The 27,353-nt window shown below is 41.8% G+C and overlaps 2 protein-coding genes across 4 annotated transcripts in view; both read left to right on the top strand.

Moving 5' to 3' along the window:
• The window catches only part of ZFTRAF1 (zinc finger TRAF-type containing 1), a 48,110-nt gene extending 36,736 nt beyond the window's left edge, over positions 1-11,374 (top strand). Inside the window, exon 4 of the mRNA XM_074203029.1 lies at positions 738-11,374. Coding sequence (XP_074059130.1) covers positions 738-1,129 — 392 coding nt within the window. The 3' untranslated portion in view covers positions 1,130-11,374. The remainder of the gene's footprint in view (positions 1-737) is intronic.
• Positions 11,375-15,044: 3,670 nt separating this feature from the next.
• Positions 15,045-27,353, top strand: part of TONSL (tonsoku like, DNA repair protein) — a 34,081-nt gene continuing 21,772 nt past the window's right edge. For 2 of the 3 annotated variants that reach the window (XM_074203033.1, XM_074203035.1), the window contains exons 1-9: positions 15,045-15,172; positions 17,414-17,509; positions 18,769-18,911; positions 19,597-19,780; positions 20,643-20,772; positions 21,941-22,112; positions 22,295-22,409; positions 22,896-23,044; positions 23,504-23,656. In XM_074203033.1, coding sequence (XP_074059134.1) covers positions 15,148-15,172; positions 17,414-17,509; positions 18,769-18,911; positions 19,597-19,780; positions 20,643-20,772; positions 21,941-22,112; positions 22,295-22,409; positions 22,896-23,044; positions 23,504-23,656 — 1,167 coding nt within the window. In that variant the 5' untranslated portion in view covers positions 15,045-15,147. The remainder of the gene's footprint in view (positions 15,173-17,413; positions 17,510-18,768; positions 18,912-19,596; positions 19,781-20,642; positions 20,773-21,940; positions 22,113-22,294; positions 22,410-22,895; positions 23,045-23,503; positions 23,657-27,353) is intronic. The other variant, XM_074203034.1, reaches the window with a different exon arrangement.

The following is a 27,353-nucleotide window of genomic DNA, read 5'->3' on the forward strand; positions in this document are numbered from 1 at the left end:
CAGTCTGTATCTCCCTTGCCCTGCCCTCTGGTTTGCTCTGCGGCGATGCCAAGTCTGTGCCTTACCTTGTTGACGGCTGTGTATCCAAATCCAAATAAAATGCACATTGTTCTCAGAACCGTATCCTGTCTGTGTGTTCTGCTTGTTCTCCGCCCCTACTCCAGTGTGGGCACACACACACACCCAGTGAGCTAGGAGCTCCCCCACATACACACCCAGTGCCTGGCAGGGCCCTGTAGATCAGAAGAATATTTGCTCTTAGAATTGCAGGAAGCTTCTAGATGGCAGCCCAAGCAAAGTATCAAGAGTAATAGGACAGGTTGGACCTGCTAAGGAAGGACTCCTTGGGGGATGTGATATGTCATTATATTGGTCCTGGTATGTACCACAAAGTGGTTTGCTATTTACCTCTTGCAACCTATTGTCTCTCTTCAGCTGATTTTAATTAACCATGTTTGTATTTTATCTTATTTCCCCCCCAAAGCTTATGCATCTGAAAGTCTTCCTGTAGTTAACTTGTCATTTAACAATTAAAGTGCATTGAATTTCTTCTCGGTAAGTCACATTCTTCCTGAGACTAACCCAGCTTGGAGCGGTTGGGCCCTTCGGTCTTCATCCGTTCTGAGGAAGGCTCCCCACGGTAGCCCCAGGTAATGTGAGCTGGTTGTCCACCCTGCCCACGACCCTCAATAACTTCCTGGTCTTTCTTCCCCGCCCCTCTCTGTGCCTTCTTGCAGAAGTTCAGTTTCGCCCATACCGCACCGATGACTTCATCACCCGCCTCTACTATGAGACACCGAGGTTCACCGTGCTGAGCCAGACGTGGGTCCTGAAGGCGCGGGTGAACGACTCAGAGAGGAACCCCAATTTGTCCTGTAAGCGCACCCTCTCCTTCCAGCTCATCCTGAAGAGCAAAGTCAGCTCCCCCATGGAGTGCTCTTTTCTCCTGCTCAAAGGGCCCTATGACGATGTGAAAATCAACCCTGTGATCTATCACTTTGTCTTTACCAATGAGAACAACGAGACCGACTATGTGCCACTCCCCATCATAGACTCCGTGGAGTGTAACAAACTGCTGGCTGCCAAGAACATCAACTTACGGCTCTTTATATTCCAGATACAGAAATAGGTGGGGCTGGGGTCATGCTGGCGAGCTCAAGGAGAAAGAAAGCACCACTGAACCGTACTTACCTCGTCTGGGCAGCCTGCACCAGTTGTGATTTCACAATAGAATCGGATCATTTTAGAAAACGGAGGGAGGAAACAAAAACACAAAAACAACCCAAACCAATTGGAACAGAGTCTGCATGCGTATGCAACAGTGTAAGCAGCCACAGCCTGCCTTCTCTCTTCCCCTCTCCTAGATACCCTGGGCCAGGGTTTTCCCCAACCATCAGCCTGCCCAGCTGCTCCCTGCAGGCCAGGTCAGTGGGGAGCTAGACAGCAGCGGAGACCTCTGCCTTACTGCTCTCATCTGCTAGGGAGTGCCTGGGAAAACAGCGAGGCACCCCCTAGCATTCTGTTAAACTGGGTCAGAGCGGTGTTGGCTTGTTCTTGGTGAAGTGCACAATTTCCACATGCATGGGGGCTCAGGGGATCTTGGCTGACTTTAGACAGCATATTTGATTGAAATTAAAAGGCAACATTGTTTCCTATTTTTTCTTTTGTTTGGGTGGAGAAGTCTAGCTCTGGTTTAACATTTAAGAATACTATTTTCTTTGATTTTTATGCAGTCAAATGGGAAATTGGAAAGGGAAGAAAGCTGTCCATTTTCCTTTCCCTTTTTTAATCTACTTATCCACAGGAAAGACCAATGGGAATGTTACGGTATCTTTGAGAAACCTAACAAGATGAAGCCCAAGTTTCTGGGGATAGGGGTTGGATGTTGGAGAAGGAGAGAAATTTTCATGTGAGAAATGCACCATCCCATGCCATCCACCTCTCAGGTATCTGGGAAGTAGACAGAGATGGAAGGACTACTTTAAGCTGTCTGATGTGTGAAGCTGGGCCCTCCTCATCTTCTCCCCTCCCCCATGTGTACATACCTTCACTCACCCCCAGGTATCCAGAGATCTTTGGGAGAGATCAGCTTATTAGTCAAGGGAACTAAACTTCAGATTGAGGATTGATGGAGTATATGATATGACTTCTAGGCCTAGATCCCTGGGGTTAGTTTTTGTTAATTCCTAGCACAGAATCCTCATGCTTTTGACTGGGTTCCCAGGGCATTATCTTCAGGTTTAATATTTATGGCACATGGATATAAGCTGTTTGTTTCTCTCTTTGTCTCCTTTCCCAGCTCCTTCAGGGTCCTCAGAAACCTGCATTCAAAATAATGGAGTTACCATTCGTTTTTGTATTATGTTCAATCATGAAAAAAAGGAATACCATGGGCCACAATGTATTTTCATGTTCCTTACCCTGCCTCCCACTCCTGTCCCTACCCACTTGCCAAATATAGCCCAGGCTGTAATTCTCACTGAGACAGGATGATGCCTTTGGGGCTCAACAGACATTTTCGGAATGCAGGGTGAAATTCTGTCTCTTCCCAGAAAAAAAGATATTAACCTCTTTACAGGCTCTTCTAGCAATTATGCAATTTTCCAGTGTGAGAAAGAATATATTTTATATATATTAAATCTCTGACATGTTTGTGAACAGGCCCAGCTTAGCCATTCACCAAACTGTGAAGAGTTCTACAGGGATATTTGCTCAATGCTGTTTAGCAAAGTGAAGTATGTGACTTAGTTGGGGAGGGAAACAGTCCTATGGAATTGTGGCTTGTAGATGATATCTAAGGTCAGCTTATCCCATCACTTTGGCCACATTGGAACATAGTTTTGTACTATGTCTGTGGAATAACTGGATCAATTCAAATGTACATTATGTAAAATCCATTACAAGACTGCAATACTTGTGGCATCTAGTAAGTTCCAAGGAAAGCCCTCTCTGCTTTGGGTTTTTCCTGGATTTAGGTCATCTTTTCCCAGTCTGGCATGGTTACATTTTCTCTTCTTGTAACCAGTGGCAAACTGGTGAAGCTGTGTATTAGTGACTCAGTGACCCTCAGGAGGTAAAGGCAACATAGTCTTTTAGAGTGAGCCCTAGGGTGATTTGTAAGTGGTTTCCAAAAATTGTCTTGTTGACCCATGGGTGAGTTTTAGCTCTTGCTAGAGATGGGTGTGAGTATGTGTATGCATGCATGTCTGCGTGCATGGGTTGGGGGTGGGAGGGGAATGAATATGTGGGGAAGTAAGAAGAGGAAGGTACTGTGTTTTCCTGACAAAGCTTTTTTTGTGGTCTTTGGTAAAGTTGGCAAGGTCAAAAAGGCAAGTATGGGGAATAGCCTCTCTCTGCTTTCTACTCTCCTGATCCCACTCCCTGCTCTCAGCACCACCCCCTGAAAGATGCTGGAGACTGCATACCAACAACTGTTTCTCCTTTCCCCTGTCCCCATCCTTTGCTCTCGAAGAATGTTACCCATTATAGCTTTTTTTGTTGATCAAATACCAAAGAACCATATTTCCTTCAGTCCTCTTCTTTCCTATCTTCTCCTCAGATACTGCTTTATACTAGGTCCACTCTTTCATCATCATGTACTTTGTAGAATTAAGCCAGATTTCACCCCACTCACCTGTCTGGTAAGGAGGAGTGACCACCAAGGTGGTACCAAATTAACCAGAGCATGGGTCCTTTGGAGAGTTGTGGCAACTCTCATTTTAGATTGGGGGTCAGTTTCTTGTGCTGTGTTTGCTTCTGGTCTGAGTCCTTCCAAGGACTAGACACATGTGGGACCTCTCAGCACTTTGCTAGCTTATGGGGTACCATTTGAGAGCTGCTGACCTTGAGGATCATTGATTCTGTTCATGGGGGAAAAGCAGCAGGTCTTCTAGATTTAAAGTTGATGAGGTGAGGAGGCTGTATGGCAAAAGTCCAGACCTTCTCAAAAAATGATGGTCAGGCTATATTGGGCCTTCCCCTCCCCCAAAGATAGGTTTACTTTCCTGCCTCCTTGCTGGCAGTGGGAACTTTGGTGTGAAACACTCCATATATTGTCAGGCTTGATTATTTTTTAGCTAAGATAGGTCCTTCATTCTTCCTGTAATGTGCCTGGGCTATCATGATAAAATTGATCAGTATTTGCTGCCAGGCCAGGACTTTTCTAGAACCCTGATTGGGGAAAGTTCCATGTGGGATCGAGGAAATTCCTCCACCCCGAACACCTAAGGATCATCTGAGTTGCCCCTCCCCTGAGTTGCTCTCTCTCCCCTTATCCCTCCCAGTTTGCTATTAGGAAAGAAATCTAATCTCTTAGATCTGTATCCTCAACCCCGTGGGACTTCTAGTAATGAAAATTAAGGTTTCTTTGAGTTCCAAGCTATTTCAGAAGGAAGCATAGGTTAAAGGAGCTTCCACTGGTTGTGAAGGGACATGACGGACATCTAGATGACAGACTTTGTGCTGTGTATAAACACAAAACAAAATTTAGAGGAGGGCAAGTAGACCTAGCTTATCCTCTGGGCTTGAGGAAGAGCAGAGAGAAGACAGTTTTTCTGGGGCTGTACTCCTTACCTCAACCTCTCATCCTTAGGAAAAATGAGGTATGAGATGTTGCAGGGGAAGAGATTTGCAAATGAATTTTTAAAAACACTTCCTTGAAGGCCAGCCTACATGCACTGGGTACATACGAAAGCCCAGGCCTTGAGCTTTTAATACAGTTTTTAGCTGTATAGGCAAGTTTCTGGTTTTGCCAATAACACCCCCTCACCTCTCTTCCCCCACCCCATGCGCCTCCCTTTCTTCCTTCTGCAGAGAAGGAATTTCCCAAACCTTCAGCATTGTCCTATACCATCAGATACTCAGGTAAAATACAGTGTTAACCCAGCTGCTAATTTGAATGGGCTAATTTCAGGTGGCATAAAAGGTGGGTATGTGGGTGTGTTCAGATATGTGAGGGTGTGTGTGCATGCGCGCTATGAGGATAGAGAGGCCATTCTCACAAGCTAACATTTTGAGAAGTGCTATCTATTGAGTATTGGACACCTAGTTTACCTTAAAAGAGAGTAGGGAGGAAGACAGAATCCTTGGTTTGGGTTTCCAGAGGAGGAGCAGTCATCCTTTGATGAGAAGCAGCCATATGGTCCTTTCACTGTTGATTGTTGTCTACCCTTTGCTCCACCCTGACTTCTTCAAATATGACTGACTCAGCTCCTTTGTAGTACAGGTGGGTGAGTTAGTGAATTTTTGTTGACCTTTCAGGGTTAACTCTTATTCTACTTTGTACCAGGTCATCTTTTTGGCTAAATCTTGTTAGGGACAAAAGGAGAGTATAGAGAGTGAGTAGGAGACTACTAACGAATGGGACTAGAAATTGGAAGAGTAGGGAAAGGTGTAGCCTCATTGTATCCTTCTAGGAATGATGCACTGGTCTCTCACAATGGCCCTGTTCCTCTGCTGTCTTGAGTGACTGTTATATATATTTCAAAACCTCTGATGGCAGAGAAATATGTCTTGGTATTTTGGCAGATTCTCTTGAGAGTTGCTATGTCCTCTGTTTTTTGAGGATTAAGAAGCATTGTTTAGGAAAAAATGGCAACACACAACAGAGCTTGTAAAAACTAGATAAATCTTCAGTACTGTTGTTGTTACTGTTAATGTATGTGTGCATGTGAGTAGTTGGTGGAAGAATGGTGATGAAACCAACCTGTGACCCCAACATTTTCATTGTCAGTACCAGAAGCTGATAAGATACAGTATGGGTCAAGGGAAAGGTGGTCAGAGTGCCCAAATGGGTGACTCCTAGGGAGAATGAAATTGATGATCCTGAAGATTATCACCTGGTCCCTTCATTGAACTAAAAAATGTTGTACTAGCACTCTGTTCTAGTGAGTCTTATCACATCAACCTAGATGACAAATAGTGCCCCCATCCCTGACCTTCCACATTGTAGGTATTTCTTACTATGTGCCTTGACAGTCCACCAGAATTCTAGCAAGTGGGCAAGGGAGATGGCCAGTTAGACTGAACAGGGTGGCATCCCCAAAAGCATGTTGAAGGCATCATTATCTCCTCCCACCCTCTATAGGGTAGGCTTTGTGGTGTCTGCTAATATCCTGTCATGGGAACAGCTACAGATCTGTGTGTATCTATGTGTGTCTTATGTGTTTTAGCTTCTAGAAGGCCCTGCCGAATGTTTTTAAAGAGGGGAATCAGTGTTCCCTGATCTTCACTGTTCCACAACCCCCCCATCCTTCCCCCAACCTTCCTTCCTTCAGAGAACCCTGAGTATGTTGCTTAGAACCTCCTGTTGGGGATGAGGGCTGGATCCTGGATTTGATTGAGCTAGAAGAGGGAAAAGGAGGGGATGAGGACTGAGGTTGGGAGGGAGCTCAGGGTGAGAAAGTCAGGAAGATGTCACCTCAGTAGGAAAGATGGTGATTCCAGAAAACTTGTCTGGTTGGTTTTGTTTTTTAAATGCTTTGCCAAACTGGTACTGTTGACAGAAACTATTTTCTAGTTTCCAGACAGCCAAGGCCCCTTCTATTGGAAGGTATGTATGTGAGTGTGTGTGCACACCTGTCCGTTGGTGATGGTCCAAAAAGAGAATTGTAAATAAATCATGATGTTTTTACATAGCCTTTCTCCCATATCACCAAACAGTTCCTGCTCCATTCCCCCCCTACCACTTCCACTCCCCAGTATTCTCCTCTGGTTTCCTTCAGCCCTCATTGTCCCCCATGGCCCTTGTAATGTTCATACACAGCAGCTGAGCCTTACTGCCCAGTTCTGAACTGGGCATCTTGAAAGATTGTAGCAAGTGTCTCGTGCCCCATTGGGAGACGGGCAGATCACAAACCTCCTTGCAGTATTCACTGTGGGTAATTTATTTAACTAGTGAATGTAGATTAAAGTAATTAAAACGAAGAGAAACTAATGCTTTGTCTGCGGGATCATGTGTCCTCCTTGTATCCTAACCTGATTTTTAATTTGTCGTCTTGTTCTTTTGAGGCTCTCTTCTGAGGGCCTAGTAGAGAGCCATTGGTATGGGGGAGGAGGGGATAAGGGATTGTTGTATTGGCAGAGTGGATACAGGGGGAGAAGAACTAACCCAGTAAACTCTGGAGGCCTTAAGTCCACATGGAAGGGCAGGGTGGATCTTTAGGAGATATGTATTTAATACTGGACTCCAGTGACTCCAGAGGTGGGGGAGGAGGCTTGGGGCTGGGGTTTTTATTAGGGGCTCAGCCATCCATCTCTTCCCCTCCCTTCCCCTCCTCTCCCTCCTTTCTTTTCCCTTTCTCCCATCTTCCCCTTCCACAAGCACTACATCCTTTGATTCACTTAAAATGAGAAATTTACAAAAATAATAATTTTTAAACAAAGCAAGAGAAGTGTTTTTAACGCTGTTGGGAATGATTCATTATGTTACTTTTGTGGTCTGCGTTCTGTTTGGATATTTTCTGTATGTAACTGTAGTTTAAAAAAAAATTGCCAAACTATACTTTGTCTGTGTTTCCTTAAAGGAGGTGAGGGTGGGGGTGAGAGGGATTGACTTCCTGGGATTTGGGTTTTTGCTTATTCTTGCCAACATCTTCACTTGATTCAGGAAATGACCCAGCCTTGCCTGGGTAAGTATTAATTTGCTTCCCTCATTTTGACTGGGACCCACAAAAACTGGGAATATACTAATTTTGTTCCTGCTTCCCCTAATCTTCATAGTAACACAAGCATTTCTCACATTAAAATTCCTTTATCTCTCTTAATTTTTTGAGCTATGATAGATGTATATCTATTTTGCAGATAAGAAAACAAGTCTACAAAGGTTAATTGGACTATATAGTCAGATAACTGCTTGGTGGAGTTAGGCTAGAACCACAAATAAAAACTATAGGATCTCAGTGAGAAAGGACCTTAGAAGGGACCTTTTTAATCTCCCACCCCCTAAAGTAATACCATCCACTGTGACAGATAATTGTCTTATAGACCGTTTGAACACCTCAAATAATGGGATCTCACTTTACTCTTAAACCATCGAATTCTATTTTTTTGGGGACAACACCAATTGTTAGGAAGAGTTCTTATATTGAACTGAACTCCGCCTCTCTGTATTTTTTACCCATTTTGTCTAGAGTAACTCAGATCAAACTTAATCCCTCTTGAATATGGAAAAGAGCTATTAATTTGCTTCTCTTTAGTCTTTTTTCCTTTCCCCTCTGGATTAAAAAGCTCCACTTTGCTTAAATATTTATTAAATGACGTGGGTCTCCTTTATATCATGGATGGAAGCCTTCATGTGTGTGCTCTATCTTACCATTGAACCTTCTAAAATCTTGATCCTAGAATTTTAAAGACTAAAATCCTTACAAATGATTGCTGTGGAGCAGAGCATAATGTATTTTTAACTTCCCTCCTTCCCCTCTGAATTCTGTGCTGCTGGCAATTCAGCTTCATATATTAGCAGCCACCTTATTCAGTTTGCTCATATTGAACTAACTCATTAAAACCTCCCCAGTCTTGAACATTAAGTCCTTGTAAATTTGCTTTGGGGGTGGTGGTGCAGCTAGGTGGTGCAGTGGATAGAGCACTGGCCTTGGAGTCAGGAGTACTTGAGTTCAAATCGGGCTTCAGACATTTAAAAATTACTTAGCCATGTGGCCTTGGGCAAGCCATTTAACCCCACTGCCTTGCAAAAAAAAAATGTGTTGGGGAGGGTTCTTGTGGGATGACGGCCGCTACTGAAGAAGGTCCCATTCTGCAACCTAGGAGCTATACTATTGCTAAGGGGATGGAAAGGGTAAGTTACTTGCCTTGATTAACCCTGAGCTTTTATACTAAGGTCTTTGTGACTCAGAAACCTACATCCACTACACCAGTCTGACTCTACAAACAGATAAATAAAATACAATTTGAAGAGGAAGACAACACTAAGAAATAGGGGGATCAAAGAGGACTTCCTGTAGAAGTTGGTACCTGAACTAAACTTTTGAAAGGTATATATACACAGAGGTGGGAGACGCATACCAGAGGTCAAGGGAATTAGGTTCATTTAGAAATATACGTGAATTTGAAATAAGCATGAAAACCTTGACCAGGTAGAGACCACATTTCCTCAGCTTTTGTCATTCATAATTGTGATTAAAGCATTTCAGTGTCATATCAGTGATAAAAATTACTGAGAATAAAAAGAACTGAACCCCTGGATCTTCCACCAAAAGGCTTTTTTTTTTTACACATTGGCCTGTCACTCTCCAGAACAGTTTTTCTAAGGGACAAAGCAAATAACAAATAAAAACAAATAGTGGCATTCACTAAACAACCCAACTATAAACTGGACCTCACTGTGGTTGAAGCTTAAGAAGTCTTAAAGAGTTTATTATCCAGGATAGGTGTCTCTAACCATGACCTGAATTAGCTCATTGAGAAATCATAAAGGAAAGTTGGTGGATATTGAGAGACATTACTCCTATCACCCCCTCACCCTTGGATTAAAAGGAAGTAATTCATATTGAACCCTGAAGACCAAAAGTATTTTGCTCCCCAGGAGCTTGTACTATGTTTCAAATAGTAACTCTAACCACTCCTACTGTGGTACCCTGTAATACTATATTTTTTTTAAATTTTTATGTTTTTGCAAGGCAAATGGGACACAAATGTGCCCATGGCCACACAGCTAGGTAATTAAGTGTCTGAGGCCAAATTTGAACTCAGGCACTCCTGACTCCAGGGCTGGTGTTCTATCCACTGTGACACCTAACTGCCCCTAACCAGTAATGCTTAATGACTTAGTGACACCCTTATACAAATGTCTGAATTCTAGCAATTTCAGATTTACTAAGAGGATTGAACTATGAGTCTAGCACTTGTAACAGTTATGAAATAGAACTTTTATACTTTCCTCCATGTCCTCCTTACAGATTGTCTCCTTTAATTTTTATACACACACACACACACAAACAGCTAAGACTTGAGTCCTGAAATTCTCCAAGAATAGATGAGATAAATGTAAAGTGCCATAAAGTACTCTCATGCTAGCTGTTAGAACTTAGTAATAATCAACCCATCAACAAGTATTCTTTGGATCCTTATGACCAACCAGTTCTGTCCCCAACTAACTACATAATACATTTACTTACTTCAAGATCTAGTAGTAAGTTAAACTTGTAGGCTTTAGAATGCTAATTAAATGAGACCAACCTGTCATTACCATTCTTTATCTAGCCCACCTCATCCTGTCTAAAAGCATCTTGGAAGTCAAATGACTTCCTAACATCCAGAAATCTCAGCAACATTCTTCAGATTTAATAAACCTATTTTTAAAAATCAGGTTATTTTAACCTGGCCTAACCATAGAATTGTAAAATCCTTACAGGAGCTATTAATTGTAACCTCTTCATTTTACAGATGAGAAAACTCAAGGATAGGTGGTTTGTCCCAAGTTATATAAGATAATAAACCTCAAGGGCAGTATTTGAATGCAGGCCTTCTAGTTTCAGAGCCACTGCTCTTTCAACTGTATTAACCTTTTCTTGTTCAATCATGGAGTTGATTTAGATGACTTCTAAGATTATTTTCATTTCTAGGTCTATACTGGCTCCCTGAGATCATACCCTCCTTTTCTAAATGGTCATGAATTATGCCCCCCCTTTTCTAAATGATCATGAATTATCCCTTCAAGAATGTTTTAGAATTTTAACATTTTTTCTCAACCTGTTTTAATAAGCTTATTTGGTTGCTCTCTAAGGAGAGAGAACCTAACAGAAGAATAGAACCTTATATAAATTAGACCAGGAATTGACAAAGCTTAGTTTATTCAGTGTAGAGATAAACAGAACTTCACTCTGTCATGGCACCACTCCCTATCTAAAACTCTGAAAATCATTAAGTCATGCGGGGGCAGTTAGGTGGTACAGTGAATAGACTACCAGCCCTGGAGTCAAGGGGACCTGAGTTTAAATTAGACCTCAGACACCTAGCTGTATGACATTGGGTAAGTCACTTAACCCCATTGCCTTGCAAAAAAGAAAAGGTAAAGCTGTGAGTTTTCTGTCAGTTCAGAATAATAAACTTCCTGCATTAAAGCTTTCCTAGTTCCACAGCTGCTAATGTTTCCTCCCAAGACATCCCCTTGTCTTTATATTGTGTTTATATGTTTAATAAGAAAAGACAGGTGCTCTATCAGCCAGCACCACACCATCCATATGTGGAACCATTTATTACAACAAATGGAGAAGTTTTGAATACTATGGATAAGTTCACTCACTTTGGCAGTTTACTTTCCAAGGAGATACACATCGATGATGAAGTTGACCTGTACATTGTCAGAGCTAACTCAGTAAATGTGAGGCTTTGAAAGAAAGCGTAGGAGAGAAGAGGTATTATTAGACTGACTACCAAACTGAAGATCTTAGAAAGATTCTGAAGGTCCCCTGGCAGGATAAGATAGCAGAAACAGGTCCTTTCTCAAGCTAAACTGCCAAGCATTCAAACTTCACTGAAGAGTGCAATAGGGCAGTTAGGTGGTGCAGTGGATAGAGTACTGACCTTGGAGTCAGAAGGAACTGAGTTCAAATCTGTATTTGGACACTTAATAATTACCTAACCCTGTGACCCTGGGCAAGTCACTTAACCCCATTGCCTTACAACCCCCCCCCCCCCAAGTGCAACTCTATGATTTGGTCATGTTCACATGCCAAACAAATGCTTGTCATATGGACTATTATTTGGAGAACTCACACAAAGCAACTATCACTGTGGGGGGGGGGGAGCTGTCAGAAGAATAAATACAAGGACACTCTGAAGTTCTCTCAAGAACTTTGGAATTGATTATGCAGCATGGGAGACACTAGTCCAGGCCCACCCAGCATGGCGGACCCTTATCAGAAAGGATACTGTTCTCTATGAGGAAGGCAAAGTGGAAGCAACTCAAAGGAAACAGGAAATGCATAAATTTAGATGTTCACATGGACTATTTGTGCCTGACCTGTGGTAAAGCAATCTGAGTTCATATTGGTCTAAATCAGCCACAGTTGGACCCAGTCATTTCTCTCTAACATAGTGATGTCATTGTGGTCATCTTCAATAATAAAGGAAAAGAACCATCAGCAAATCATATATACATATATATGTATATGTCTGTATTTAGTTAGACATATCTGTATTTATGTAAATGTAAATGTATACACACATTTAAATACACATACTAGGGGCAGCTAGGTTGTGCAATGGATAGAGCACCGGCCTCGGAGTCAGGAGTACCTGGGTTCAAATCCGACCTCAGACACTTAATAATTACCTAGCCATGTGGCCTTGGGCAAGCAACTTAACCCCATTGCCTTGAAAAATCTAAAACAAAACAAAACAAAACATAAATACACATACTGGAATATGCGAGTATTGAAATACCTCCCTGCCCCAAAGAGCCTACTTTCTGTCTGGAAACATGTATAAATAAAAATACGTTGTCTTCACCAATAGAATGTATGCTCTTTGAATGCTTGATCTATTTCCCACCTTTTTTTTTTTCATTCCCAGCAGTTAATACAATGCCTGGCACAGTGGTAAAGAATTGGTTAAATGGTGTTGATGGACTGATAGAATGTAAGCTGTTTGAGGGCAGCTACTTTCATTTTTGGCTTTGTATATATGGACTGATAGAATGTAAGCTGTTTGAGGGCAGCTACTTTCATTTTTGGCTTTGTATATCCAATGTTTAGCATATAGTAGGTTCTTAATAAATATTGATAGAAGACTAAATAGTTTTGACTATGGTCATAATTACAGCTAGAAGGATTTAGAGGTTATCTAGTCTCCTACTCCATTTTACAAATGACAAAACTGAGGCCCCTCCAGATAGAGGAAATGACTTGCCTGAGGTCACATAGGTAATATATAGGAGAGCTGTGATTTGAAATCAGGACCTCTGAATACAAACCCAAAAATTCTTTTCTTAGGTGGAATTTGAATTCAGTTCTATTACTTCGGCTACTCCCCTTTTCCCTCCTTTTCTAGGCTCCCCTTCCTGCCTCAGGACACACCAAATATAATTTAACCTTTATTTAATTGAAGGTCATCATGGATGTTTTTTATTTTCTGAACAGTATTATTAAATCATGTTCACAGAGATTGATGTCTATGGAGTTGGGGACACTAATTAGCTCTGACAGCTTTGGGCTTTTGAATTTTTTGGTGTATTTAAGAGTTTTTCTTCTCTTTGCTGCCCACTTGCTCTTCTATGTGTTATCTGGGAATAGTTTTTTGGCTCTAGCAGTGCTTGACTTCACTTTTAAAATATCAGACTGGTTGGATTTGCATGTAAAGAAGGCATGTAAGTCTTGATGAAGGCACTTGAATTTTAGTGAGATCAGTTTTAATTTTGCAGTCTCAGTTTTGGAAGCAGTTCTATCTAGGTAGCAGCAAAGTGAAGTAACTAATGGGTTCAACTCCTCTCTTTTTATTTGTATTTTGGAAAAAGAGTTGATTAATACCAAGTCAATTTTATAATTGCTAAAAAGTGTGTTGGGGCGTGGGGAGGACAAAGAATTTTACTTCTTCCAAGCTATATGGAAAGTTAAGAAAATGGGTTAATGCCTGTACTCTGACCTTACTTCTGTCTCTTTTTGGACTTTTAAGTCAAAAAAATCTTTTTAAATTTACATTTTACAAAGAGGGTAGTTTTAGGAGCTTAAGAATGAGGGAGTCTGTCAACATTCCCTGGAGTAAACTGCCTCCAGTCCCTGCCTACTCCCTGCTCTCCCAATGGAAATAGAGTATCTCTTCATCTCCCCTTTCCCTGAAAAATGGAATAGGTAGAGGAATAGGGAACTTGGCTCTTTTTTTTTTTTCAGTGGGGCAGGGAGGACCTTAATAGCTAGCTAATAGCCTTTACGTGCTTTAAGGTTTGCAAAATGCTTTATATGTTATTTTTCTCATTTGATCCTCACAACCACTCTGTTGAACCAGGTTATCTCCATTATATAGGCTGAAGGAGGTTCAGTGACTTGTCTGAGATAGAATTTGAATTTGGGTCCTTCTCATTCCAAGTCTCAGATTCTTTTATTCCATGGATTACCTTAATAATAATAGCTTACATTTATTAGTCACCTACTGTGTACCAGCGAGCAACTAAATGGTACAGTGGACAGAACGCCAGGCTTGAGATCAGAAAGACTCATCTTCCTGGGTTCAAATGTGGCCTCAGACACTCGTGAGCCCTGCGACCCTGGGCAAGTCACTTGAACCTGCTTGCTTCAATTTCCTCATCTGTAAAATGATCCTGTATCTTTGCCAAGAAAATCCCAAGTGAGGTCATAGGGTTGGGCGCAACTGAGGCCCTGTGTTAAGGACTTTACAAATATTAACTCATTTTAACCTCACAAAAACTCCTGGAAGGTAGGGAGATATTTTTTTTTTTTTTAGGTTTTTGCAAGGCATTGGGTTTAAGTAGCTTGCCCAATATCACAGAACTAGGTAATTATGAAGTGCCTGAGGGTGGATTTGAACTCAGGTCCTCCCGACTCCAGGGCCGGTGTTTTATCCACTGTACCACCTAGCCGCCCCTTCTAGTCTAATGAGGGCTATGCCTCCCTTTCTCGGGGAACTTTCCTAAGGGCTTCAGAATTATTTTTCTAGAAGACCGACTGAGTTTCCTTGTGGCTGGCCGGCGCACCCTACAGTCCCCAGGCGCTTTCTTGGTTTCTCCCGAATCAATAACACTTTTCAGCGTGGCTTTCTAGTCTCCCATTTCGGACTACAATCCCCAGAATGCATCGTGCCTTGTTCTCGGATTTTGGACGATTCCCGTTATGCTTTGCGCTCCGCCCGGAGCCACATTTATTCCCAGAATGACTTGGGTTCCAGGAGGCGGAGCTCGGAGCTGACTGGCTGAGGTTGTCGGATCGTCAGCACGCCCTCCTGGCCCCTCGGAGTCCCGCGGTGAGGGGGCGGGAGGCTACGAGCCAATGGCGGGGCTGCGCGCGCTCACGGAGGCGGGGCCTTCTCTAGAGCCAATGGCGGGCCTGCGCGTGATCACGGAGGCGGGGCTGTCGCTGAAGCGCGGGAAGCCAGTGGTAGCGGCGGAAGCCGGGCGGGTATGTTGCTGCCGCCGCCTCCGGGCCGGCTCGCTGCACCGGCTGTCGGGGAGGCCGGGACATGAGCGAGGACCGGGAGATTCGTCGTGAGTGCAGGGGCAGGGGCCGGGGCCTGGCCTGGGAGACGCCCCTTCCTTCTCTTCCACCTCAGCCCTTCCCTCCGTCCCCGGTCTCTTCCCCTTCGGGCCCCCACTCCCTTCCCCCGTGTCTCCCCACTCCCTTCCCCCGTGTCCCCCACTCCCTTCCCCCGTGTCCCCCATTCCCTTCCCCCGTGTCCCCCCACTCCCTTCCCCCGTGGCCTCTCACGCACTTCTTCAGGTTTCTGTTCACTCATTTTTTGGGGTCCCCACTCACCCCTCCCGTGCCCCTCCTTAATTCCCGTGCTTCTGCCCCACTTTCCACTCATTTCCCCTTGTTCCAACCTCGCCACTTCCTGGTGTCCCCTTACTTCTTGTCAGACCCCTACATCCCTTCTGCTGTGCTTCCTCTACATTCTCATTCCCTTTCCCCACGTTCTTTCTGACCTGTCTCCCCCATCTCCCCTTCCAGCCTCACCCCCACAGCCACTTAGCTCTTCCCCCATTTCCCTTGTTTCTTCAGATCCTCCCTCCCTTCTCCACTCTGTCATGAGGTTTCCCTGACCTCTGCTCCATGCTTTCCATCTCTCCCTACGGTGTCCTTCCAGAACCTCATCCTTCCTGTTCCCTCAGAATATCAAATACACCTTTTGTGGCTGGCTCCTCCTGGTCCTCAAGGACCAGCAACATCTTCTCACCGCAGGTCATCCTTATGTCCGCCTGGAGTATTCCTGGTCACCCCAGATCTTCTTCTCAGATCATCTTCTCTTTGTCCTCTCCATATTTCCTTCCTTCAGCCCCCTCCCCCTCTTCTTAGGAGAATTAGACATCAACCCAATACGCAATTTTACATTAAAAGGGCAATAGAAGTATTTATTGCAGGAGGTGGTGTGATATAATGTAAATAGTGGTTCCAGAGGGTCTGAGTTTAATTTCTCCTCTAACATTTAATAGTTTGTGTGACCATTAATAAGACATTACCTCTCTGAGCCTTAGTTTCTCTATTTGTAAAATGGGAATAACAGTATTTGTTTTTACTCAATTAAAAGGTTATGCATGATATGTGAAATTATATATATATAATATATATAATGAGTATAAAATGACATGTTACTTTGCAAATCCTAAAGTACATTAATATTAGTTTTTACTATTATTTTTACTATTTATTGTATCTTTTGTTTTTAATGCTTCTACATGTCTTAGTATATTCCTTCATCCCTTCATCCCCCCTCTCATAAAGAGGGGGGGATCTTATACTCTTACAGCAGAGAATAAAAGAGAAAAACAATAGTTAAGCAAAACTAACATATCAAAAACATTTCATATGCAACTTCTCTTATAGTTCCCCAACCTCTGAAAGGAAAGAGGGAAGATGTCTTCTCATACTTTCTTTGAACCAAACTTAGTTATTTTGGGTTCATGAATTTCAGATTCAGTTGTTTTGTTATTCCTTCCATTTATCCAGCAAAAGTTTTATGTGAGTTCCAAGAGAGAATTTCATTACTGACCAGGTGTATTAAAGAAGGTTTCTTGGAAGAGGTGACAATTGAGTTGAATGGAATGATAAGTAAAAAAGTGATGAAAGAACCTTTCAGTATGAGTAAAACCTTGGGGCCAAATGTAGAGCATGTCACATGGGCTTTCATTTATTAAGAGCCTACTCTGTGCAGAACTTTGTGCAGAGGGTTGAGAGAGGATCAATTTAGACAAGATGTAGCCCCGACCTGTGTAGAGTTGTCTATTGGGGGATAATATACAAACACAGATAATTATAAAGCATTTTATGTTTTTAAGTTCATTAGACAGCTGTATAAGATCCAAGTAGGGGAAGATCAGCTTATTTTACACTCTACCATCCCCCTCCTTCCCTCATAAGCAGTGAAAGCCTCCTATCTCCTATCTGAACTGGAGCAGGGCCTTTAAGGACTGCTTTATCTTCTATTAGTTCCAACACTCTTTAATAATAATAATAATAATAGCTAGCATTTATTTAGTGTTTTAAAGTTTACAAAATGTTTTACAGATACTCTCATTTTATTCTTAGAGCAAACCTGGATAAAGGTGCTATTATTTTCTCTGTTTTTATAGGTGATCAAACTGAGACAAACAGCTATTAACCATCTAAGACTTTTATTTGAACTTAAGTCTTCCTAATTTAGTCAAGTGCTCTATCCACTGGGCCACCTGGCTCCTTTAGGGATAGGTAGTGGGGACCATTCTTTGAGATTTTTCAGTCTTCTTCACCAGAGTTAAAGAAGGCTAAGGCCAAGGCCCAGAAGAATGGACAGCTGAAGGAGGAGGCTGTGCTCTGCAATCAGCTGGGGGAGATTTTGGCTAGCCATGGTAAGTGTTGCTTTAGTCTAGATACAATCAACTCACCACCTCTAAGGGAGGGGGTGGAGCATCATAGTTTGGGTTCTTAGGTTTTCTCTTTCTGTCAAATAGAGAATCAGAATTGGATAACCTGTCTTCATCTATAGGACAGCTATATTCCTGCTTCAGACCATCCTGGGTATATGAAGGAAAATAGACCCATTGTTCTTCTTAGCCTTTCCTTGAGGTTCCTTGAGGTTTCAAGTTGGCAGTTTTGGTCCAGGTTGAGAGTCAGGGAGTTAGTGATGACTTTCTTCGTGGCCTCAGAGCCAAGTTTGACTTAAAGTCTTGGGATACAATGATGAATAGGATCACAATATTGGAAGCTGTCTTGGAGGTGATTCAGGGCAATCCTTACCTGGGCAGGAATTCTCTATCCAACATTCCAGACAAGTAGACATTTAGCCCCTTCTTGAACACCTTCCATGTCAAGGAACCCACTACCTCCTGAAGCAGCATGTGCTTTGGACAAATCTAATTATTAGGAAAGGAAGGAAGGAAGGAAGAAAGATTGATTCCATGATTAATGGAGAGTTGTAGCCATACCCTGATAGAACTATTGGTCTTATGGATGATGGTTCCATGAACCTGGGGTATTCCTTAAGGGAAGACAGCCTCACTTTTAGAGGCTCCATGGTCTAAGTTAAAGAGAAGTAGGCCCTAAGCAGAATCATAATGATGCATTGAATGAGGAAGAAGCAAGCTATTTGTTGGTGGCTTAGTGAGTGCTTCCTGGAGGATCTGGCAGTGAGATAATAAACTATAATGTAGAAGAAAGAAGGGTGGGAATAAGGAACAAGAGGAAGTGTGCATATATGACCATCTTGGCAATAAGCAGAGGCTTCAGGTGAGAGAATAAGACTGATTGGGGAACACCTGAATAAAGATAGTTTGAGGGAGGAACTCAGCAGAACAGACCTGCCAGGATTTTTGTCAGTTTGTAATTCCCACCTGAAAGAGCTATCCTAACTATGAGGAGTGCTAGAAGTAGGAAGCAATTCTACTTATTCTGTTCTGAGTCTTTGAGAGGCTGGGGAGGGAACTAGAGAAGGGAAAAGGCAAGATCTAAGGTGAAGTGAACCCATATGAGATCCAACCTTGCTGCCTGAGCATCATGGGGTCAGTTGGATGGGATAGCCCCCTTGACCATGTTTGTCCTTTTGTGGATCCTGCCTTTTTTCCCTCACCCCAATTTGACAGTGACTCTCCTTTTCCCTGGACTAATCCAGGCAGCTACAGGGAAGCACTGGCTGAGCACCAACAGGAGCTTCATCTTCTGGAAATCACAGGGGATGTGTTGGGATGTGCTGTGGCCCATAGAAAGATTGGTGAACGCCTGGCAGAACTGGAGGATTACACAGCTGCCTTGAAGGTAGGCTAGAAGTTCCTCTGTGAGAAGCCAATAAAAGGGAAGCAAGTGTCCCTTCCCCTCCCACCAAAGGCCTTTCTTGGAGTATCATACAGGCAGCCACTCCTCATCCTTGGGGAGTGTTTGGAATGAGACCGTGACTTTGCTTTTGGGAAGTGACTGTGCCTTTCCCTAACTTGTCCATAGCTGTTAATTTAGGATCAGCAATGGTTGATTAGCATCTAATATGTACTAAGCATTGGATCTGACTTATTAAAGTTATTGACCTCATTTACTTAGTATAATTTGAGACCTCCAGAAAGGAAGGAACTTGCTCAAATTTACAAATTAAATTAGAATTAGGACTCTTTGGTCTAACACACCTTCCCCTATATTAGGCAATGAAAAAATCTTTCTAACCTTGGCTTTTTTATCTTTCTTGTGTGTGTATATATATATATATTACAAAGTTGATGAGAGAGTAATATAGAATCCCTTTTCCATTCAGTTGCAAGATTGATCAAGACTACCAGAACAATCCTAGCAGAGATCCTTGCACATAGTGCTCAAATAAATAAATGCTTGTTGATTTGAATAAATCCTTTCCAGAGGGAGGAGGAAGTTGTGGGAACTGAAAAATCTGTGTGGTGGTTCTGTATGTGTATCTGAGTATGACAACTTACAATGGATTGTCTCACTTTATCCCTAGCACCAGCATCGTCATCTAGAGCTGGCACAGTCCTTGTCCAGCTACATTGAGCAGCAGAGGGCCTGGGCAACCATTGGCCGAACATATCTGGCCAGCTATGATCACAGCCAATCAGTTGATGCACTCCTGCAGGCACAGACTGCCTTTGAGAAGAGCTTGGAAATAGTAGATGAGAAGTTAGAGAGTAAGTCCCCCTGAGCATAGCAAAGGAAGGGGGAGGGCTAGCTCTTACTTCAAAGTAGGGATTGGGACCACAAGAACACCTGTTTGTCCATCATCCAGCTTTCTAAAATGGAGGGCAGAGGAAGTGGTTTAGGATCCTGACCATGAACCGGGGTGACATCAGCCTCCATAATTTGGCAACATTCCTCAGTTCCTTTAGTTTCTAGATACTTGACCTTGGAAAGGTAGCTATTAGAAAAGACCTACTGGTTTTCTTGTCCCTAGAGTCAGACAGAGAAATTTCTATTTCTCAAGTGGGAAATGAGAGTCTTATACAAAGCTCTTGAAAGTTATATATATATGAAAGTATATGAGGCCCTTACCTGAGGTGGGGAAATAGTCCCCACACTTGATAAATTTGCTGACCTTCTAGGAAAGATCTAGCTCCTGCACTTGAGGAGTCCTTGGTCTGATGGAGGAACTTGTGGAGACTTTTTTTTAATTTTTAAAATTTTTATTTTTATTAAATTTTTTTCTGAACTACATATAAAGGTAGTTTTCAGCATTCAGATTTTTTGGTAAAATTTTGAGTTCCACATTTTTCTCCCTTATTCCCTTTCCTTCCCCCTTCCTATGACAGCGAGAAATGAGCCTTTCTTTTTGAGAAAGATAACATAGCCCTACTTTCCATCATTGAATGCAAGTAAATTTTAAAATTTCCAGTACCCCTTTTTTTTGGCAGGGATAATCCCAGAGAGCTTAGTCATTTATGTAGTATGTGGATTAAAGGGAGTAGGGATGTTTGAAAAGGGGGCGGAGTAAATTGGAGAACTTGGGAGAACAAACAGAGCCACTGAACGCTGGTGTTGGGGAATTTTTTTTAGGAGTCCTGACCCAACAGGAACTGAGTGAGATGAGGACCCGTCTCTACCTCAATTTGGGCCTTACCTTTGATTGTCTGAAGCAGCCAGCCCTGTGTAGTGACTATATCAAGAAGAGCATCTTTCTTTCTGAGTAAGATTCTTATCCCAAGGACCTCTTCTACTAGCCCAACTCTTGAATTTGGTAGTAGACTCCTTAGGAGGGGCCTTGTTGATTCTTAACAAAAGATTGCATTCCCTGCCCCAAGATTTGAGACTGGTCAATGAAATAACTCCAAGTATTCCCTTGACACAGTCCTTGCTCTACGAGCTCTAGTCTGATGAAGCTAGACCCAGTTTGTGGAGGTGCTATGCACACATACTCCAAATGATTTTTGTGAAGCCGTTTGTTTCAATAAACATTACATGTGTTCAGGACACTGGGAAGGCTTTAGGAAAGGTTTTGAGCACAATATTATGGAGGAGTGTCACATGATACTGGTATTAAAGAGGTAGAGTTCAGAGCATGATGTGATGTCTGATGAGGAGGTCTGCTGCTGCTGACCAGGGTCAGCTGACTAGAGTGGGGAGCATTGGGGCATTGCTTTAAAAGAAAGCTAGGAATCCAGTGAGTGAGGACTAGAGGTAGTGAATAAAAGAGAAACATTCAGGTATGACCAAGACCTGAATTAGTCTTGTTTAACTATACTTATTATAAGGGATGACTTCCATTTAGAGAAGTGAGGATTCCCCACCTTAAAAAAAAAATGGAGAAATGGAAAAAAACATCAAAGAAAAAAAAACAAAAAAGTTGGGAAGGGGACCCGGGTAGGCAGGGCAATTATGTTACTATCAATTAAGTTAAATCTAATATACTTCTGTTGGTCAAGAAACATTTCTTAAGGGCTGACTATGTGCTTGGCTCTGTGTTGGACACTAAAGATAGAAGGAAAGGCAAATGATAGTTCCTGCTTTTGAGGAGTTCATGATCTAAAAACAGTCTGCACATAATAGAAGTTCATAGTTTCAGATACAATCCTCACTTTCTGGCTTTTTTTTTTTGTATCTGGAAAGTTTGTGTTCAGTGTATGATAAATTATAAATTAAAAAGAAAATTCTTTTTTTATAGGAGAGGAAGCAGCATGATCAGAGTACTAGAGGCAGGGAGGCACAAGATGCATTGGGCCAGAGAGTAGTCTCAGGTATATGGGGTAATAAAGAGTCTGGCCAAAGAGCAGCTTTGTTTGTTTAAGCCATGGAAGATTGAGTGGAGCTAGAAGATTTTTGAGTGTCTTTGTATCTTACTTTTTTCCTGATTACAGGCAAAATCACCTATATGAGGACCTTTATCGTGCTCGCTACAATCTGGGCACTATTCACTGGCGGGATGGGCAGCACTCAAAGGCCATGCGTTGCCTGGAGGGAGCACGGGAATGTTCCCGAATCATGAAGAAGAAGTTCATGGAAAGCGAGTGTTGTGTTGTTGTTGCCCAGGTAATCAGTGGTGGCTTAGGGCCTATTTTTGTCCCCTTGTGTGGTCTGATGTCTTTGGGCATCTTGTTCTTCTGAGACCATAGGACAGATTAGTCCCTCTGTATCCCTCTGTCTCAGAAGTTGGGAAGGGTGAGGTACTGATCACGTCAAGGAATTGAACATTTTCTTCCTTTGTTCTTCAGATCCTCCAGGACTTAGGGGATTTTGTGGCTGCCAAGAGGGCCCTAAAGAAAGCCTATAGGCTAGGCTCCCAGCAGCCCAAGCAACGGCACACGATCCGCAGAAACCTCAAGTACGGTGAGGTTTGAATTGGATTTCTTCCAAGGGTACTGGGCTGGGCTCCTTCCTTCCCCTTCAGATATCCGACTTAGTAACACAATATATATTAGAAAGAATACTTTGGGAACTAAGAAACCTAGATCCTAGTCCTAATTCTGACTAACTTGCTAGAGAAGCATCATCTTCAGTGGAAAGAGCACTGTGTAGATAATCAAAAGACCATGGGTTTGAATCTATCTCTGACAATCAATATAGATGTGGTCTTGGGCAGGTAAAATGAACATGATAGATGTCTTGGCTCCCTCCAGGACAGGCAAATGATTAATGATTGTGAAAAAGTGTTGTGCAATAGAAACTTTTCTTTAATCTGTAAAATAGGAGCAACAATACCTTTGCAGGCAACTTGAGGGGTTTATTAAAGTATCATATGAGAAAATTTTGAAAACTGTCAACCCTTATTATAATGTCTCACTTTCTGGGTTCTTCCTCCTCCACATATCCAAGCAGTGCTAAAAGTGGTGAGTCTGCAGCAGAGACTGGAGGAGGCTGAGCGCAGTAACTTGCATGAAGCCCTGAGCATCTGTGAACAACTTGGGGACCTGTTCTCCAAATCTGGAGACTTTCCTAAGGCAGTTGAGGCCTACCAGAAACAGGTAAAAGCTCATCAGGAGCGGTTAGGTGGTGCAGTGGATAAAGCACCAGCCCTGGAGTCAGGAGTACCTGAGTTCAAATCTGGCCTCAGACACTTAATAATTACCTAGCTGTATGGCCTTGGGCAAGGCACTTAACCCCATTTACCTTGCAAAATCCTTTAAAAAAAAAAGCTTCCATGGGGAAGCTAGGTAGTAGCACAGTAGATAGGGTACTGGTTCTGCAGTCAGGAAGACCTGAGTTCAGGTTTGGCCTCAAGACACTTGATACTTACTAGCTGTATGATTTTAAGTAGGTCACTTAACCCCATTGCTCTACAAAAAAAGAAAAGAAACCTTCCAGGATATACCAGGTGGGAGGGTGAACAGAGTTGAACAATGACCCAAGAATGACCTAAGAAATATCAGGAGGGAATTGGAAAGCTGTGGATGAAGTTCCTTACTGGAACTGCTCCTACCCAGTTGCAGTTTGCCAAATCTCTGAAGATAGCAAAGCAAGAGTTGGCTGTCATTCACGTCTCACTGGCTGCCACCTTTGGGGACCTGAAAAACTACGTTCAGGCTGTGGAACACTATGAAGAGGAACTGAGGTTACGGAAAGGTAACCCTCTAGAGGTAAATTTCCCCTCTCTCCTTCAGACTTGATTCTATGTTCTTCCTTCTCCAAATCTGATCTCAGAAACTCACTATGCCACCCTGGACAAGTTACTCAATCTCTGCTGGTTTAATCCATTGGAGATGGAAATGACAAATTGCTCCAGAATCTTTGCCCAAATAAAAGCTCCATATGGAGTCATGAAGGCACAGACCCTACTGAATTATGTATGTTTGAATCACATATGTGCACATATAGTAAATATGAAGTAATTCGGGGCTAATGGGGCAGTAACATCAGGGAGGCTTTTTATGTAGGTGATGACTCTTGATCTAAGCTTTGAAGCAATCTAAGCATTCTAAAAGATGAAGGTGAATGAATATAGACAGTCCAGGCTGGGGAGACAATTTGTCCAAAGGCAGGGAAATGAAAGATGGCAAATAGACCAGTTTCCTTTGAACTTTGATTTTATGAAGGGTAATAATATAGTGACACAAACGAAAAGCCTGAGAAATGAAGTTCTGAGTAATGACAGTTTATTAATTAGTCTAGCAAATAATAAATTGATGGTCAGTGGTCTCTCTCAGTAACCAAAGACTAAGGAGATCATTGAATGATTAAATGCGGGGGTCCAGCCTCCGCAGGGTCCTTGGAACTTGACAGGAGGGATAGAGTCGGCGAAATGAGTTGAGTCAACAAGTGGGTAAAGGCAGGAGCAGGTTGACTGACTGTCAGCAGCTTAGATTTATTTTTATAGTCATAGAATCATATGAAACAAGCAAACTAAAATCATTTCCTTGGTTACAAAAGTATACAATTTTCATCATTAATCACATAGTTCATATGGTTACAAGTTAGATCATGTAGTGGTTACAAGTGTGATTATCAATCATGTAATTAATTTTCTTGTCCCTGCTCAGACCGTGATGACCTCAACCTGCCTGTTGCCTAGTTTGTTGCTGCATAGTATAAAGTTATTGATTAAACAGAACTTTCCTTAGAATAATCATTGATATAATTTGTTTAATGGAATGCTTCTATGTTTTTGTACCGCATATGTAATGTTTTCGATATGCTCCCTTGACAACCTATAGCGAGGGTAGTTATGTTTGTCCACCTGTCCGTTGATTCCTTCAATAACTAATTTTCCTTTCAGCCCTTGTTGGTAGACACTACGGTTTCTATGACTTTTTATTCTTTGCCAATAAACTAAGGCTGTTAGAGTTCACATATTGGTTACCTATGCTAACTATTCTCTCACCATCTTTATCATATATTCCTGTGTATGATAAGGGGAGCAAAACTGTTAATTTCCCTGGAATTCTATCTGACCCATCTTTTATCTGGTTTCCCTGTATATATTCTGACATCTCCCTGTAACTGCCAGTGCTGTGTCTTCCAAAGATTTCATAATGCTAAAGCCTTTTGTATGTCTCATGGAGAGGCAGTCCAGTTAAATTTGGACAGAGTTCACAATCTGTTTAATTCAAAGAATTTCTCTGAAATCCTTCCTTTATAGTCATTCCACTATTAGGATGAGTAAGTTTTGCAATCAACAATAGACCTATAAATATGGGTATACATGGAATCCCTATGTATATTGAAGAAGGAAATGTTGTTCCATCAGGCAGTGTAACTGCCCTGAGTCTTCTTGCCACGACTGTGTCAAACAGCTTAGAGACCCTGGCTCCCAACAATTAAATATGGACAAGTAGATGCCATTTGCAGATGGAAATTAAGCCTGCCTGCTAAATAGTCTATAAGGGAATAGACATATTAATGAGCAGATAGGCCAAAAGTCTTCTGTCTCATCCTGCTGAGAACTTGATTTTGAGACTCAGACTCCAGGGATCTAGACAAAGACATCCATCTCTATCCAGACCAATTAAGTTGAACCATGGTGAGTTTTCTAGGGTGTGAGCTTAATGCTTTTTAGGGTGGAATTCACCTTGATCAGATTTTCTATTTCATTCAGAAATAAGCTCTCCCATTTGAATGGGATCTGACCCAAGATTTAGGAGAATGTTCTTGGAGAATTAGCCATGTCCTTCAGACTGACTTGACAGACTAGAATTGGGCTTTGAATGAGGGAATAAAAAGAAAAACCCTGGAACCCAATAATAATAATTTGTTAATAATAATTTCTCAATATACTTGAAGATGTAGATAGAACTTGATTGGGAAGGGTTTCCATGCCAAATAAGAGATTGTATTTGATCCTTACATATTAAAGTGACACTTTTTTCCAAAGTAAACTCCTCTGTGTATGCAAGTAATCCCATTCTATCCCTTCTAGCATCACTCTTCTCTTCAGTTGATGTCTACTAGCTGCTTCTTCCTACTGCCCACAAACATGTCCGTGTCTTTTCCATCCCTTACTTGATCATTTATCTCTCATAGGTATTCTTGCATATCTTTCCTTCCTTTTGTGGCTAAACTCCTTGAAAATACCTTCACTTCCTATCCTCTAGCTTTTTATAACTTTCTACTATCTGGCTTCAAATTTTTATCTTCAACCAAAACTGTTATCTCTAAAGTTACTGATGATCTCTTAATTACCAGACTTAATGATATTTTCTTAGTTCTCATCTTTTTTTGGCCTCTTTTCAGTCTTTGAAACTGTTAATCACCATTTTTGCCATGATTCTTTTCTTTAGGTTTTTGTGACATTACTCTCTCCTACCAATTAATGCCACAGCTCCTTCTCAGTCTCCTATGTTGGATCTTTAAGCAGGTTACAGCCACTGACTGGGTGTCCCATGGGGCTCTATCCTGGTCCTCCTTCTAATTTATTTTACTTGGAGATTTCATCTGGTCCCATGAATTCAATTATTATCTCTATGCTAATAATTTTCTAACATTCATTTTTTAAAATTTTGAGTTCTTAATTTTCTTCTTTCCTCCTTCTCCTATCCCACTTATTTAGAAGGCAAGCAATATGATGTCAATTATATGTAAATAAAAATTTCCATATTAGTCATGTTGCAAAAGAAAACATAAAAAATCTCCTAGAAAAATACAGTTTAAAAAACCATACTTTAGTCTGCAATCAAAGTTCATCAGTTCTTTCTCTTGGGTGGATTTCATTATGGGTCCTTTGAAATTTTCTTGGATCATTATTTTGATCAGAGTACTTTTGCCTTTCACAGTTGATCATCCTTATAATATTGCTTTTATTAGATATAATGTTCTCTTGATTCTTTTCAATTCACTGCATCAATTCAAATATGCCTTCCATGTTTTTCTGAAACCATCCTAGTCATCATTTGTAATAGCATAATAATATTCCACCACAATCATATACTACAATTTGTTCAGCCATTCCCAATTGATGGGCATCTCCTCAGTTGCCAATTTCGGGTCCCCACAAAAATAGTTACTGTTAATATTTTTGTACAGATAGTCCTTTTCTCTTTTCTTTGATTTCTTTGTGATATAGACCTAATAATGCTATTGCTGGATCAAAAGGTATACAGTTTTGTAGTCCTTTGGACATAGTTCCAAATTGTTTTCTCCAGAAAGGTTCACAAATCTATCAATAGTGCATTAGTGTTCCAATTTTTCCATATACTTTTCTATGCTGCTAATTTTCAAATCAATTTGTTCATCTCTAACCTCATTGCAGACCTCCAGTCTCATATCTCTAACTGCCTTTTGGATCTTAAACTGGATGTCCTGTAAATATCTTAAATTCAATATGTCCAAAACAACTCACTT

This window comes from Macrotis lagotis, chromosome X (genome assembly GCF_037893015.1).
Source record: "Macrotis lagotis isolate mMagLag1 chromosome X, bilby.v1.9.chrom.fasta, whole genome shotgun sequence".
NCBI classification, from domain to species: Eukaryota; Metazoa; Chordata; class Mammalia; order Peramelemorphia; family Peramelidae; genus Macrotis; species Macrotis lagotis.